The sequence below is a fragment of the Solanum stenotomum genome, chromosome 1, assembly GCF_019186545.1.
Source record: "Solanum stenotomum isolate F172 chromosome 1, ASM1918654v1, whole genome shotgun sequence".
In the NCBI taxonomy this organism is placed as follows: domain Eukaryota; kingdom Viridiplantae; phylum Streptophyta; class Magnoliopsida; order Solanales; family Solanaceae; genus Solanum; species Solanum stenotomum.
The window spans coordinates 64,757,374-64,773,634 of NC_064282.1; the positions used below are offsets into that span (position 1 = coordinate 64,757,374).

General features: G+C 36.8%; 2 protein-coding genes across 2 annotated transcripts; both read left to right on the forward strand.

Moving 5' to 3' along the window:
• The first annotated feature begins 10,653 nt into the window (after positions 1–10,653).
• LOC125855316 (uncharacterized) lies at positions 10,654–13,024 on the forward strand. The gene is made up of 5 exons (XM_049535033.1): positions 10,654–10,775; positions 11,332–11,410; positions 11,786–12,293; positions 12,379–12,567; positions 12,687–13,024. Exons 1-5 carry the CDS (start codon positions 10,654–10,656, stop codon positions 13,022–13,024), a joined length of 1,236 nt encoding a protein of 411 aa, XP_049390990.1.
• A 2,552-nt stretch (positions 13,025–15,576) lies between these two features.
• On the forward strand, positions 15,577–15,969 carry LOC125855332 (uncharacterized). Its single transcript, XM_049535056.1, has one exon. The coding sequence runs from the start codon at positions 15,577–15,579 to the stop codon at positions 15,967–15,969; it is 393 nt and encodes a 130-aa protein (XP_049391013.1).
• Positions 15,970–16,261: the final 292 nt, after the last annotated feature.

Consider the following 16,261-nt stretch of genomic DNA (forward strand, 5'->3'; position numbering starts at 1 on the left):
TCATACCGATCCGCAAGACTCTACTAGACATTGTTATTGTACTCATGAGACGATGAACCTTCTGATACCAAATTGTCACGGCCAAAAATTACAAGTCGTGATGACAGCTATGTTCCCAACCAATAGGTAAGCCAACCCAATAATTTTACCAATTTAGCTAAATAATGAGGTAGAAAAAATAAACATCGCGTAAAATGTCTATAACGCTAAGTCCTTCATAAATACGAAATGCGGAAAACTAGAATACCACCCAAGAATTGGTGTCATAAGTACAAGAGCTTCTAAAATACGGTGCAAGTCTGAAAGTAAAATGACAAGCCTAAACATAAGAGATATCCTGTCAGAAAACAAAAGCAACATAATAAACCATAAATTAGAGGGAGGTGTGGGCTATGGAACAGCGAAGCAGCTCACCACAACTCTAAGATACTCTAAGCTCAGACTCATAAAGCTCCACAAGATGCGCTCGTATTAGGAATCGAATCTGCACCACAAAAGAGTGCAACAAGTGTAGTATGAGTACGAAACTACATGTACCTCGTATATCTCATAGACCGACAACAAAGAAAGAGTGACGGGAGTTCATATAAGGAAATCAGTTCTTTACTTATACATGTCTATATTATACTTACCAGTCAAGTTTCATCAAATAGAGGTAATCAAATATCAAGTACTTTCCAACCACCAATAAAACACATAATCATCAAGAATGAAAGATGTCATGAGATGCAATGCAATATGACACCATGAAATGATATGCCTCAGATGCCAAGTACTATCTCAATCGTATATACATGATACTCCTAAAAAATACATCGAGAGTTCATGACCCATGGGGGACTCGCAAGGCCATATACCAACACAGACGATCTCCACGTGTCTGTGTGGACGATCTCAACGCACTATCATAAAATTAAATAATTTATGTACGGACGATCTCCACGTGCCCAAATTATAATCTTAATATCTCACCATCCCAGCACGGACAATCTCTATGTGCCCAACTAATACGCAATCTCATGTCAATGCATGTGCTCAATGTGATATCAATGAAACGGGATGATGATGCATCTTAATCAAATATCAATATGATATGTAATCATCTCAGCTATCACAAGTATACAGGTTCAATAAAGAACACAATCACATATAATAAATCAAGTCAATAATATATCAGGTAATGCTCATATGCTTTGGCATTCGCAGATTTCAATCTGCATTCTATAGTAATAAACTTTTCCTTTATAACACCAGTACTTGTACCAACGCCCGTCACACCATTGGTACGAGACCCCCATCTTTCGCCCTTACCCATGGTCTATTCCACTTTTAATCTTTAATTAGAAAAACATTCTTCAATGAAGTCTGGAAGTCTTAAATGCCAAACACGTATCACGAATCCTCAAGATTTTGCCTTTCCCTTTTGTTAAACTTCAGAATGTTCCCAATCTATCAAATATTCAATATTTGCAAACAAGTGAGTCCATAGACCCTAGATCCAAACTCACACTATCTATAATCAAACTCCTAATTTTTGTGTCAACTGATATGTCAAGACACATATTTGTTAAATTTTAAGCCTAGAGTTAAGCCCCATCCCTCCAAATATCATAAATCTACGGATATTCATATACTATAATACAACCCAAAATTTAATTTTCTATAACTATATATTAAACTTCCACTATAAAGTAATAATTATTAGAAAATTCCAAAATTAAAACAAATAATTCACACCCTGTAACCTTAACAAAATGGAAGTACCCAAAATTCAAATTGCATTATCTTTGTTTTGTCGAGGATTAATCTTTTCGTAACAACCAATTATTCTACCCCCAAACAGAACCATTACGTGTTGTAGCAACTAATCCAAAAAAAATTGATTATTTTCCTCTATCTTTACAACCAAAAATGTTATAATTTCCAACCCTATGCCACTGATTCCTAACCCACGAAATTGTTGGGCTATTGCTAATGTTCCAGCCAAAGGCTCATGGCCTAATCCTACTTGAAAAATGATTGGAATTATTCTCTTTATTTGGTTTCCAATTCTATTAGGAAAAGGATTGGAATAGTAATCCTATTTGGAATTGGTTTTGGCTTTGTAAGGAAAAGCACAACTCTATAAATAGAGGATGGTGTTGAGAGAATAAATCAGATTGCTCAGTAGTATTGTCTTTGAAAGACAATTAGGACATAAGAGAAGTTTTGAGAGAGCTTTCAACAAGAGATAAGAGAGAAGAAAAAATGGTTCTTTTGCTGCAGTCTTTTATTCCAACCAGCAACCTTCAGATCGTGTTTTCCGATTAACTAACCATTGGATCAGGCTGAAATTTATATTGAGTGTTCCTGACATCTTGGCGGTTGATTTGAACGGTGGAGATCGGATTCAGAAGTCAGCAAGATCCTGTTTTAGGTCCCGAACAGCAGCTGGGTTTGGGTGGTGTTTCTTTCTATTTATCTTTTGTTGGTGTAACTATTGTTTGTTCTCTTTTGGCACTTGTTTTATTTTTTGCTAATGAATTGAAAGTTGAGCAGAAGATCTTCTTTCTTTAATGTAACAATCCTTCTAGTCATTTTGTAAATTTTACTTGTTTTTTATAGCTTAGCCCTGCCTACAACCTTTTTCATGGATAATTTATAATTTGCAGGAATGAGTGACGTGATTTTCGAAATAATATTTTATTTTTAATAAATAGAAGGGAAAAAGAGAATAAATTAAGAGTTCTTTTGTTTTTAATAAATAGAAGGGAAAAAGAGAAAGAGTTCTATCTGTCTGTCGTTCTATTTGTCTTCCTGCCTGGTTGCCTTTTTGCCTGCCTACCTATCTATCTATCTATCTTGCTCGCTAGCTAGCTAGCTATATGTCTGTTTGTCTGTCCATTTATCTATCTATCCATTCATTTATCTATTTTACTAGTTTCACGGCACGTGCGTTGCACGTGTGTATAGTATCTATAGTATACGATGTTGTAAAATAGAATTAATATTACTAAATTAATTATTTTTAGTAAATAATTATAACTTAAAAAACATAGGACAAGTGCTTTAAAATGATTAATACAAATTGTTATAGAGTTACTTGTATTTTGAGATCAAAATGACTAGATATTTTTGAAACATTTCAAAATACATTCAAAGTTCAAATATGGGGAGAAAGTGACATTTATTTAGTAGTAGTATTATTTACATAACTCAATTTTGTAAACAAATCTAACCAACAAAACTTTTTTAAAAAAATATCAATACAAAAAATGTCACCAACTCTTTCCTCTTGAGGTTATGAACATAAATGATGGACACCATTTAAGTATAATTTTTTTCTCTTAAATATTCATATTTCAAATTAAGTATGTGCATGAAACTAATACGGATTATCATAAATATTTCAATATTTTATCTTTATACGTAATCTATCTTTTACCAATTAATATTTGAGTATGACTATCATAGAGAGGTAATTCTATAAAAAAAGGTAATTTATTGTTATAACGAATGATGGTTAAATTGAGGTTTGAGTGTATGTCAAATATTTAGCTTGACAATTTCTTTCTTTTAGATACACATATATATTTAAGTAGCATAATTTAATTTTAATCTATGAACAACATCACCTTTGGTGAAAAATATTTCATTTCTTTAAATTTCTACCCTATCTTTATAGAATTGTAGTCTTCTCCTTTTTCCTGCCGCATACATACCATATAGTTGTTGTCTATTAGTGAAAGTATCTAGTATCTTATAGAAGTCGTATCGTGATATAAAATATTAAACTTTTTCAATAGTAAAAATTAATAGATGAATAAAATTTAAAGTATTGTTTATAGAATCTTTAATTTGAATCAAGATTATTTGATGATCAATCACTATTTTTTTTAATCTATTTTTATATAGCTAACAAGGAGTGTATCATGTGACCTAAATTTTTCTCAAATTAAATGAACACAAAATAATAGGAAAAAGTATATGAAAAGATACATAGCCAATGAAGAAGGAAGACGGAAATATAGTTTCATGCTATATTCACAATAGAGTTCTATTTGATTAAAATCTCTTGTAACCAACACTTTAGTTTCTTCGTTCATTTTTACTTACATATCTATTAAAAATATATATATTATCATTTCTATATTATCATATTATAAGTAATAGTGAAAATCTATATTTGAAATAGTGGATTTAACATCAAAACTAATAATTCAATGAACTACGTTAATGCTTATTGTTTTAGCCAAATCAGAAAGAAACTACTTCATTTGAGGGTAAAAAATAAAAAACCAAAGAAGAAATATCTTACCCAAATCATGTGACTTTATTCATTTTTATTATTATTATTGTCTTTCCCACAACATTTCCTCACTGTTAACTCATGAAAATCGTAAGAAAAAATATGAGTGTTAATTTATGAATGATTTGCTACAATTTGTTCACCAACTCCATCTTATGTGGTGCCTCGAATTTCATTGAATTTTGAACTTAATCAACTGTTACAAATAACCCTGAGATTTTTTTTAAGAAGTAGAAGAGTAGAAAACTTAAAAAATCATAGTTTAAAAGTGAGAGGAAACCCTTTATTTATATAGCTAACAAATAGTAGTATTAATAGTTGCTAACTGTTCCTTATCAGAAAAGTTACAACCTTTCGTAAAAGTCACTGCTCATCGGAAAAATCACAACCTTTTACAAAAGTCACAACTTATCGGAAAAGACACAACCCTTCGAAAAAGTCACAACCCTTTGAAAAAAATCACAACCGTTCAGAAAAGTCACAACTCATCAAAAATGTCAAACATAAAATTTTCTGAAATTAAAATGAACACAAAATAATAGGAAAAATATATATGGAGCGATACATAGCCAATGAAGAAGGAAGACGAAAATATATGTTCATGCTATATTCACTTTAGAGTTCTATTTGATTAAAATCTCTTGTCACCAACACTTTACATTCTTCGTTCACTTTTACTTACATATTTATTGAAAATAAATATTATCATGTCTATATTATCATATTATAAGTAAAAGTGAAAATCTATTTTTGAAATAGTGGATTTAACATCAAAACTAATGATTCAATGAACAACGTTGATGTGTGTTTTAGCAAAATCAGAAAGAAACTGCTTCATTTGAGGGTAAAAAAAAACAAATAAAAAACGAAAGAAGAAATATCTTACCCAAATCATGTGACTTTATTTATATTTGTTTATTATTATTGTCTTTCCCACAACATTTCGTCATTGTTAACTCATGGAAATTGTAAGAAAATATACGAGGTAAATTTATGAATGATTTGCTACAATTTGTTCACCAACTCTTTCTTATCTGGTACCTCGAATTTCGTTAAATTTTTAACTTAATCAACTGTTACAAATAACCCTTGGTTTTTTTAAGAAGAAGAAGAAGAGTAGAAAATTTTAAAAAATTGTAGTTTAAAAGTGAGAGGAAACCCTCTATTTATTTCTAACAAATAGTATTATTAATAGGTTCTAATTGTTCCGTATAAGAAGAGTTACAACCTTTCGTAAAAGTCACTGCTCATCGTAAAAATCACAACCTTTTGCAAAAGTCACAACTCATCGGAAAAGGCACAATCCTTCAGAAAAGTCATAACCCTTTGAAAAAATCACAACCTGTCGGAAAAGTCACAACTCATAAAAAATGTCAAGCATAAAGTTTTCTCAAATTAAAATGAACAAAAAATAATAGGAAAATAATATATGGAACGTGTCACGCCCCGAGCCTACACCCTGGGCGGGACTGGCACTCGAAGACCATTGCTAGCCTAAGCGAACCCTTGGCCTGACTTACTTAACTCAGCGAAAGACTTACACTCAACCAAGATAAGTTCATATAATAAACTGGAATGTTATAAAGGAACATTCAACTGGCCATTAAGGCAAACTCAAGTCTCAACATGGAATAATGACAATGAAAAGACTAAAGAACTAACATCTGATTGTCTATGAAGCCTCTAATAACAACTGAGATGGATGTTGAGACAAACCCCACAACATCCTAATGAACTAAACTAGGAAACAATGAAATGGATCCTTCGGAATGTAAGGAGGCTCACCAACAGACTCTGAACTGCTCACTGGATCAACGATGCGCCGGAATGCCGATCCTAGTTACCTGTGTCTGCATCATAACACGATGCAGGCCAACTGTCATCGGTACATTAAATGTACGAGTGTGCGAGTTGAAATGCTAAAACAACATAGGCTTGAAAAGTGCGAGGTTTAGCAATGCAAGAAATTCCATACATGTGACAGAAAAAACATCAACAAAAATAATTGTTGAAGGAAGAAGTGGAACTCTGTATAAAGTTAAGATTAATAAGGATGAGTAGAAATAAATGATTAGTTGTTGACCAAGAAAGAAAGAAATAAGAGTCTTCGAGCATTGCTTAAGGTAAGTCAAACTTGAAAGTTGGGACAAATGTTATATGACTACCTAGTGATTTACCAGTGTAAAGACCCGTGGGTTCGTTTTGGGAACTAGAGCTTCTTATTTAGTAAAAGACTCTTTCGGTAGATTCTAAATGGATATAATGGGACTAATTGTTTATTGGAGTAATTTAAATGATGAGTGATATTAAATAATTAATTTTGTTTGTTAATAGTTAATGGGTCAAGTCTAATATTTATTTAACACCTTATATCACTTGACCCATGTAATAACCCGTTAGGTCATTTTGAGAACTTGGACTATTTTGACTCTTCCCGTAAAATTTTAGATGAAAATTTTGAATAATTCGATAACTACGCTTATTTAATTGTCAGAAATTTTTTAATTATTAGTTTAATTAAAAAGTAACGTGCCAAGTCTGAAATCTATCCTATACCCTTTACCACTTGGCCCATAAAATTAAATTAAGTTAGTGGATTTTGCCACTTTAAATACGTAATTACTTTATTTGGAAAAGGAAAAGAATCGTGGCAAAAAACTTCCCTCTGCAGACGAACGTGAGAAGAAGAGAAAACAAAATTAACTGTACTTCGAAGTTCAAGTAAGCAAACAATTAGTGCACATTCTTAATTTTTCTATAGCTTGCTATGTAAATGAAATATATGGCGTTCTATTTAAATTGGCTGGACAAGAAATTGAAATTGTTTTCTCGAATTACGCTGTCACGAGTGGAGGAATAAATTGAGGACTTGTGATAGTTGAATGTAAGGGTCCTATTTAGGTAATGATAATTTAATAATTAGGATATAATGAGTGAGTGTGGGGCTAATCATTGACAGACAAGGATGTTTGCATAAATGGAACCTGTATATAGTTCTATTATATTAGTTATTATTTTATCTTATTTCGTGGGTAAGGTTACAAGTGAGTAGCTATTGGCTTAAAAATTTTAATTTTCATATTGTTATTACTCTTTGAAGTTTTAATATGTGGATATAGGTAACAAATTTTTGGTGGTATTGTATTATATGAATATCATTAGATTCATGATATTTTGGGTTTAACTCTAGGCTTAAAATTTAACAAATATGCGTTTGACATATCAGTTGACACCAAAATTAGGAGCTTGATTATAGATTAGTGTAAGTTTGGGTCTAGGCTAGACATATATTAATATGGGTGTCTACGGACTCGTTTGTTTAAGAATATTTCATATTTGATAGATTCGAAACGTTCGAAAGCTTTGCGAAAGGGGAAGGAAAAATCTTGAGGATTCGTGGCACGTGTTCGGCATTCAAGGTATGTTAAGACTTTCAGACTTCGTTGAAGGACATTTTTCTAATTAAAGATTAAAAATGAAATAGACCATGGGTAAGGGCGAAAGATGGGGTCTCGTACCAATGGTGTGACGGGCATTGGTACGAGTACCAGTGTTATAAAGGGAAAACTTATTACTATAGAATGTGGATTGTCATCTGAGAATGCCAAAGCACATGGGCATTAGCTGATGTACTGTTGATTTCTTCTGTGTGATTGTGTTTTTTTTGGACTCGTAAATTTGTTATAGCTGAGGTGATGACATATCATATTGATATTTGATTGATTGAGATGCATCATTATCCCTTTTCATTGATATTATATTGTGCACATGCATTGACATGAGACTGAGTATAAGTTAGGCACGTGGAGATCGTCCGTGCCGGGGATTGTGAGATGTTAAGATTATAATTTGAGCACATGGAGATCGTCCGTGCGGAAATTGTTAGATTTTATGATAGTGCTTTGAGATTGTCCTCACAGACACGTGGAGATCGTCTGTGTCGGTATATGGAACTCGCAAGTTCCCTATGGGTCATGAACTCCGATGTATTTCCGAGGATATCATGTATATATAGTTGACCCTCTTCTTCTTCTTTCTAGAGAGATGATTTTTGAGAGGGAATTGAGTTTCTTTTGGGGATCTAGAAATAATGATTTGGAATGACTTAATTAAGGATCTAAAGTCTTTATATCGGTGGTCTAAATTAGGGTAAAACGACACCACTTAATCCCTAATTAATTCTGGAAAGTTCCACTAACCCCTCACTGAACCGCCTAAGACCAACACACTGCCTCACCCACAAGACCACGCCCACGGGTCGTGGGTGGACCCACGGGGCGTGCTGGTCAATCATAAGTTATGGTCTATGGGTCTTCATTTGGGCCTTTGACCTACAAAGACAACCACGTTGCGTGGACCCATCCATGAGGCATGGGTCCTGCCCGTGGCTACTGCCTTACGCAGATTTCATGGAGGGCTCACCCACGCTGCCCACCTACCGGCGTGGTTCCAAACACGGGGCGTGGATGGCCTCGTGGGTGGCACTGTTTTGGGTAGTTCTAGGGTCTTCCTCAACGACCCATGGTTGGTCCTTGGGGGTCATACTTTGACGTTCTAACACGAAACCCTATATTTTAAGGTACGGGGAGGTACATTCATGACTCTAATCCTGACGTCAAGCTCTAGTTTAGCCTACTAGTTTCTGGGGTGTTACACTATCAATCATTAATTCTACTCTAATACCTCTTTCTCAAGCAAGCATAGAGAGCTAAGCTAGAACCGAATTTGCAACTTCAGTTTATCAATTAAAACACAAAAAAACAATTGAACCCATTTCCAAACAACATTAAATTCAACAATTAACAATACCCATAAGCTAATTAATGCATTCGACTACATGATCACACCTCTTAGGTAAGGATTTTTAGCCAAACATAGCAAAAAGTGAGAAATCGTTACCAAAAAAATTGTCCATCCAAATTGTTAAAAATCTGCAATACTCAATGCCAAAATTAAAGCTTGAATCCTAAAACCTCAAATCCGAGATCCAAATGTTCTGCAAGGTGTTCAACAATGTAAAAAAAGTAAAAGCTCTCAAAAATTTGGGAATACTAATCTTGGACGTATTTATGCGCCTAATAACCAATTTAATTCATATATATAGCTAAGTTGAGAGCATTTTTAGTAGTCGGAATTAAGTTTTGAGGGTCCTTTGATGTCACTTCTTCTAATCAATATGATTAGATGTTTCAGGGTGAAAAGCAAAGAAGAATGAGCCAAAATAGGGCACCTGGTTAGAGGTCGGAAAATAGAAGACGAAGTTGCGAAGAAAAAAGGCCAAGAAGCTGGAGAATACACCACGAGGGAGCATCTCCGCGTCGCGGAGAGGTTTCATCTGTGTGCAACTATAAGCGAGGGAACAGGTCCGCGTCGTGGACCTGGACACCAGAAATTGGCCACGTGTTTTATTTTAGACTATAAATAGTTTAAGTGTGTTATTTTTTTTATCCAGTTTTTAAAAAGACGAGAGCAGCTCGATTTGGGCGATTTGGCTAACACTTTCTAGGGCTTTTCTTCTACTCCATTTTGATAAACTCTTTTATGATCCATAAACATTACTTGATGATCTTTTGTTCTATGAGTAGCTAAATTCCCTTATTCTAGGGTTGTAGCTACGATTAATGGTATATTAGTATTTGTGTCTAGCATGAGATGGGTTTTCTTGTAATTTATGCTTACATTCTTGTTTAACTATTTTAATGCATGATCAACATTAAAATAAACTCGTTGTCTGCTCTTGAACTCGGAAGATGAATAGAGGGATAAACCAAAGAATGTGGGAAGTGTGTTCACTCTAGAGTAAAATTAGAGTGTTTCGTATATAGGATAGTCTTATACCTATATACAGCGCTTGATTAATATGCAAGATGATAGCTTAATGCTCCGCCATTGGCTCATGTCTATCCCCGCTCAACGATGTAGTTAGGATGTCAATGGTGGTAAGCGATTAGAGGTCGGGAGATCATGATCGTAATATGAACCTTGCAAATCCATATTGAGGTTAGTCTGTCGAATGCTAGGATAAATTAATTTTATGCCAGAAATCGGGTTATGCTGCAACCCTGGATTACCTTACCATATTGTGAAATTCTCTTGTTTGAAACTGTTTAATTGTAGTAATTAATCTTTAAGATTGTTCAACTTAGTAGTTATAAACAAATTTCTAAAACATACGTAAATTTATTTTAGACATAGCAAAGTTGTTATTTTGTTGATTTAAAGTCCCTTGGGTTTGATAATCTGAGAGATTTGTTCGTTATCGGAGAAGGCAAAGAAGATTCACTTATCCTATTCCTCTTGTGGCTAGTAAACCAAAAACTTCAGAAGAAAGAGAGGATCAAGACCCATCGGCAGTGGTGGCAGAAATGAAAGTGAGGGATGTGGTAATCCCACAAACCACCAATGTTACCTCAAGTATTCAGAAACCTGCTCCTGGTGGGATGTTTGAATTGAAGCAGAACATGGTGCAACTACTGCACACAAATGGGTAATTCACTAGTCTATCTCATGAGGACCCATGAGTGCATATCGAGAATTTCCTCGAGATCAGTGACACATACACTCCAATTGGAGTGAACACTGATTATGTAAGGCTCACATTATTCCCCTTTTCTCTGCTGGGGGAAGCAAAAAGATGGTTGAACTCTGAGCCCGCAAATTCCATAACAACGTGGGATGATCTTGCCCGAAAGTTTTTGATAAGATTTTTTCCATCCGGTAAAACAGCCAAGCTGAGAAGCGACATATTAGGCTTACGACACAAATGAGGGGAAAACTTGTACCAGGCTTGGGATAGGTTTAAGTCCCTTCTGTTAAGTTGTCCACATCACCATCAAGCTAACGAAGTGTTGGTCCATACCTTCATTGAAGGGTTGGAACCAAACACAAAAATTTTACCTGTGTAGTAGGACAAACTTTGGAGAAGACATATACTGAGTTGTTTACATTGCTTAATAGAATTTCACAGGGTAACCCCGAGTGGAACGGCGGAGGAGTTAAACCGGTCGTACAGAAGACTGCTTGAGTGTTGGAAATGGATGCAGTGACATCTTTGTCGGCACAGATCGCAGCAATGCAGAATATGAAATGTCACTAGGAAAACAACAAGCCCAAATTAATATGGTACATTAACCACAAGCTTAGTGTGAAGTATGTGGAGGTGGAGATCACAATGCTGAGGTATGTGGATCAAACCCATAATCTGTTTATTTTGTAGGCAATGCTCAACTAGGAGGAAATCACCATAACTATGGAAATACCTACAACCCGAGCTGGCGGAACCACCCAAACTTTTCATGGGGTCGCAATCAAAACCAACATCAAGGACAGAACCAACACAGACCATAAAGTAGTGGACAACAGTACCATCAGCAAAGCCATGGAAATCAGCAGGCTGCCAAGCAAAGTGATATGAGTATGGAGGACATGTTTAAACAAATCATGGCGAATTAAGCTAAATTGGCAGCAAATGTTCAAAACAATCAATTGGCGACTCAGAATTTGGAGAAGCAGTTTGGGCAGTTTGCTAGTGCCCAAAATTCCCGACCACAAGGGGATTTGCCGGGAAATACCGACCCGAATTCGAAGCAGGTAAATGTTGTGAGTACTCGGAGTGGTCGTCCATTGGAGGAATTGCCGCCAAAGGCAAAAGTTGCTGAAGAAAAAGGAACACATGTAGATGAAGCAGAACCAAGTGAACAAAGGGTGAATGAGGAACCAAAAGCAAAACCACCTCCTCCATTCCCACAGAAATTCAAAAAACAAAAGGAGGAGGAATGTTTTGGTAAATTTATTAAATTACTCAAACAGGTACATGTTAACTTGCTAGATGTGTTGCAGGGCATTCCTAAGTATGCCAAATATGTGAAAGATGTGGTAGCCAACAAGAGTAGATTGGCTGAGTATGCAACAATAGCACTTACAAAGGAGTGTAGTTCCAGGATCCAGAACAAGCTCCCAATTAAGTTGAAAGATCCAGGGAGTTTCAATGTTCAAATAACAATTGGTCAGTGTTGAGGCAAGAGGGTTATGCGATTTGGGTGCAAGAATCAATTAGATGCCTACGTCCATGTTTCTCAAATTGGGACTAGGAAGGCCCAAGTCCACAATCATTATGTTGCAGTTAGCGTACCGTTCGGTGGCAATGCCAGATGGCGTTATTGAAGATGTCTTGGTTCAAGTGGAAACTCTGATTTTCCCCGTGGACTTTGTCATTTTGGATTTTGAGCCTGACCCAGAGGTCCCATTTATTTTGGGATACCCATTCCTAGCAACCGAAGGTGCATTAATTGATGTGGCGGCCTGTAGACTAACAATGAGGGCTCATGAAAAGGTCGAGGTATTTGATGTTTACAAGGGAAGTTGCCTGTAATATATGATGAGCTGTCTGCAATTACAGTCATTGATGAGGCTATGACATCTAAATATGTTGAAGCCCAAGACCCTTCAGAGAAAGTGCTAATTGGGCAAGACATTGAGGGAGATGTTGAAGCCCAGGAGTTGGCTAACGTCCTAAATGTCCCAAATGTGGAGCCGATAAATAGAGTCCTGGGACCACCTCCCAAGCCTTCGATTGAGGAAGCACCAGAGTTGGAGTTAAAGGCTCTCCCTTCTCATCTTAGGTATGCATTCTTAGGTGCTAATGAATCTTTACATGTAATCTTTTCTTCTGCTTTGTCCGAATTGCAGATTGAGGCATCTCTGAAAATATTGAGGAAGAGGAAAAGGGCGATATGATGGAAGATGGCTGACATACATGGCATCACCCCACCTTTATACATGCACAGGATATTCATGGATGAGGGGCACAAGTCAATTGTGCAACCACAGCATAGGCTAAACCCAGTGATGAAAGATGTGGTGCGCAAGGAGGTGATCAAATGGCTAGATGCGGGTATTGTCTATCCAATTTCGAACAGCAAGTGGGTCAGCCCAGTTCAGTGTGTGCCTAAAATGGAGGCATGACGGTGATCACCAATAAAAAAAAGGAGTTGATTCCAACCAGGACAGTGACATGATGGCGAATATGCATGGATTATAGAAAATTGAATAAGACACCAGAAAAGATCACTACCCGGTTCCTTTTATTGATCAGATGCTGGACATGTTGGCTGGACAAGAATATTATTATTTCCTGGATGGCTATTCAGGATACAACCAAATTGTGATTGCACTACAAGACCAGGAGAAAACTACATTTACTTGCCCGTATGGGACCTATGCTTTCAAGAGAATGTCGTTTAGGCTATGCAATGCTCTAGCCACCTTCCAAAGATGCATGATGGCTATCTTTCATGATATGGTTGAAGATTTTGTGGAAATATTCATGGATGACTTCTCAGTATTTGGGGAGTCTTTTGACAGGTGCTTGGAGAATTTAGACAGGGTGCTGGCTAGATGCGAGGAAACTAATCTCGTCCTAAACTGGGAAAAATGTCAATTACTAGTGAAGGATGGGATTGTGCTAGGCCATAAGGTGTCAAAGAGAGGGTTGGAAGTTGATCGTGCCAAAGTGGAAGTAATTGAAAAGCTACCTCCCCCAATTTCTGTTAAAGGGGTGCATAATTTTTTGGGTCATGCTGGTTTCTATAGGAGATTCATCAAGGATTTCTCTAAGATTGCAAGACCCATGTGCAGTCTCCTAGAGAAGGAGATGAAATTTGTATTTGATGAACAATGCATGCAAGCTTTTGAAGCTTTGAAGAAGAAGCTGATAGAAGCTCCAATCCTAACTTCTCTAAATTGGGAGCTTCCCCAATTTCTGTTAAAGGGGTGCATAATTTTTTGGGTCATGCTGGTTTCTATAGGAGATTCATCAAGGATTTCTCTAAGATTGCAAGACCCATGTGCAGTCTCCTAGAGAAGGAGATGAAATTTGTATTTGATGAACAATGCATGCAAGCTTTTGAAGCTTTGAAGAAGAAGCTGATAGAAGCTCCAATCCTAACTTCTCTAAATTGGGAGCTTCCTTTTGAGCTAATGTGTGATGCAAGTGATGTGGCTGTGGGAACAGTGTTGGGGCAAAGGAAAGAGAAGGTGTTTCACTCAATATATTATGCAAGCAAGACACTAGATGCTGCCCAAATCAACTACAAAGTGACTGAAAAAGAAATGCTCGCCTTGGTGGGCTTTTGACAAGTTCAGATCTTACCTGGTAGGTACTAAAGTTGTTGTTTATACTAACCATGCAGCTATCAGGTACTTGTTCAACAAGAAGGATGCAAAGCCGCGGTTAATCAGGTGGATTCTATTGCTGCAAGAGTTTGACATTGAGATCAAGGACCGAAGAGGTTCTAAAAACCAGATTGCAGACCACCTGTCAAGATTGGAGAGTTCATCACATATGGGAGAGCAAGGTCAGATTAGAGAGGAATTCCTTGATGAACAACTATTGGCGCTAGAGGTGACAGAACTACCATGGTATGTAGACATTGTGAATTATTTGGTTAGCGGATCGTTTCCACCAGGTGCAACCACACATTAAAAGAAGAGGCTTATTTATAATGCTCGGTTCTACATATGGGATGAACCTTATCTCTTCAAGCAAGGGCCGGACAAAATGATAAGGAGGTGTGCGCCTGAGTCCGAGATGAGACAAGTGATGGATAGTTGCCACTCGTCTGCATCATGGAGGTGAGCGCACTGTGCTTCAATCAGGTTTTTTCTGGCCTACTTTGTTTAGAGATGCTGCAGGTTATGTGAAAAGTTGTGATCAATGCCAGAGGATAAGGTCTATTTCCAGACGACACGAGATACCCTTGCATAACATCTTGGAGGTTGAAATATTTGACGTCTGGGGGATCGACTTCATGGGGCCATTCCCTCCATCGAATGGAAATAAGTACATACTTGTGGCTGTGGATTATGCGTCAAAATGGGTTGAGGCAGTGGCGTTGCCGACTAACGATGCTAAAGTGGTGTTGAAGTTTCTGAAGAAGCACATCTTCACTCTGTTTGGAACTCCTAGAGCAATAATCAGTGATGGAGGGACACACTTCATAAATCAATTGGTAAAAAATATCTTAGCTAAATATGGAGTCAAACACAAGGTAGCTACGGCATACCACCCTCAAACTAGCGGCCAGGTTGAAGTGTCAAATAGAGAAGTGAAGCAGATTCTACAGAAAACAGTAAATGCACAAAGGAAAGATTGGGCAATGAAGCTTGATGATGCATTATGGGCATACATGACCGCTTATAAGACAGTAATAGGGAATTCTCCCTATCACTTGGTGTTCGGTAAAGCGTGTCACCTTGCAGTTGAATTAGAACATTAGGCTTACTCGGCAATGAAGAAGTTGAACCTGGACCCGGAACTAGCAGGGAGAAAAAGGATGGGTCAGCTACATGAATTGGAAGAATTCATACTCCACGCCTATGAAAATGCTAAGCACTATAAGGAGAAGACTAAACGATGTCATGATAAAAATATTGTGCCTCGACTTTTTGAATCGAGGCAAAATGTATTATTGTTTAACTCTAGATTGAGGTTGTCTCCAGGTAAGTTGAAGTCAAAATGGAGCGGACCATTTGAGGTGGTGCGCATGACCGACCACGGCGCTGTAGAGTTATGGAATGAAGGTAAGCAATCCACGTTCATCGTGAATGGACAGAGGGTGAAGCATTATTTCGGACAAGAGGTGGTTCGAGAAGAAGAAAGTGTGGAGTTGAGCAATGAATGAGGGGGAGCTGAGTTGTGCCGCGACTTAAATCAGGCACTACTCGGGAGGCAACCCGAGATTTTGTATTTTAGAAGATATTCCCATTGTATTTTATCTGAATAGGCTAGTTTGGTTTAATTTAGTTATAGGTTAGTGCAGTTATCTTAAAAGTTGTAATTTGTAAGTAAAAAAATTTGGAGTTTGCAACCTCACCGCGTCGCGAACTTGTTTTTACAAAAGGAGAGCCCCAAAGGAAAATGGGGCGAGGAAACTAGTGAAGTCCGCGATAGGAGCGTGTCTCGGACTTGTTTCC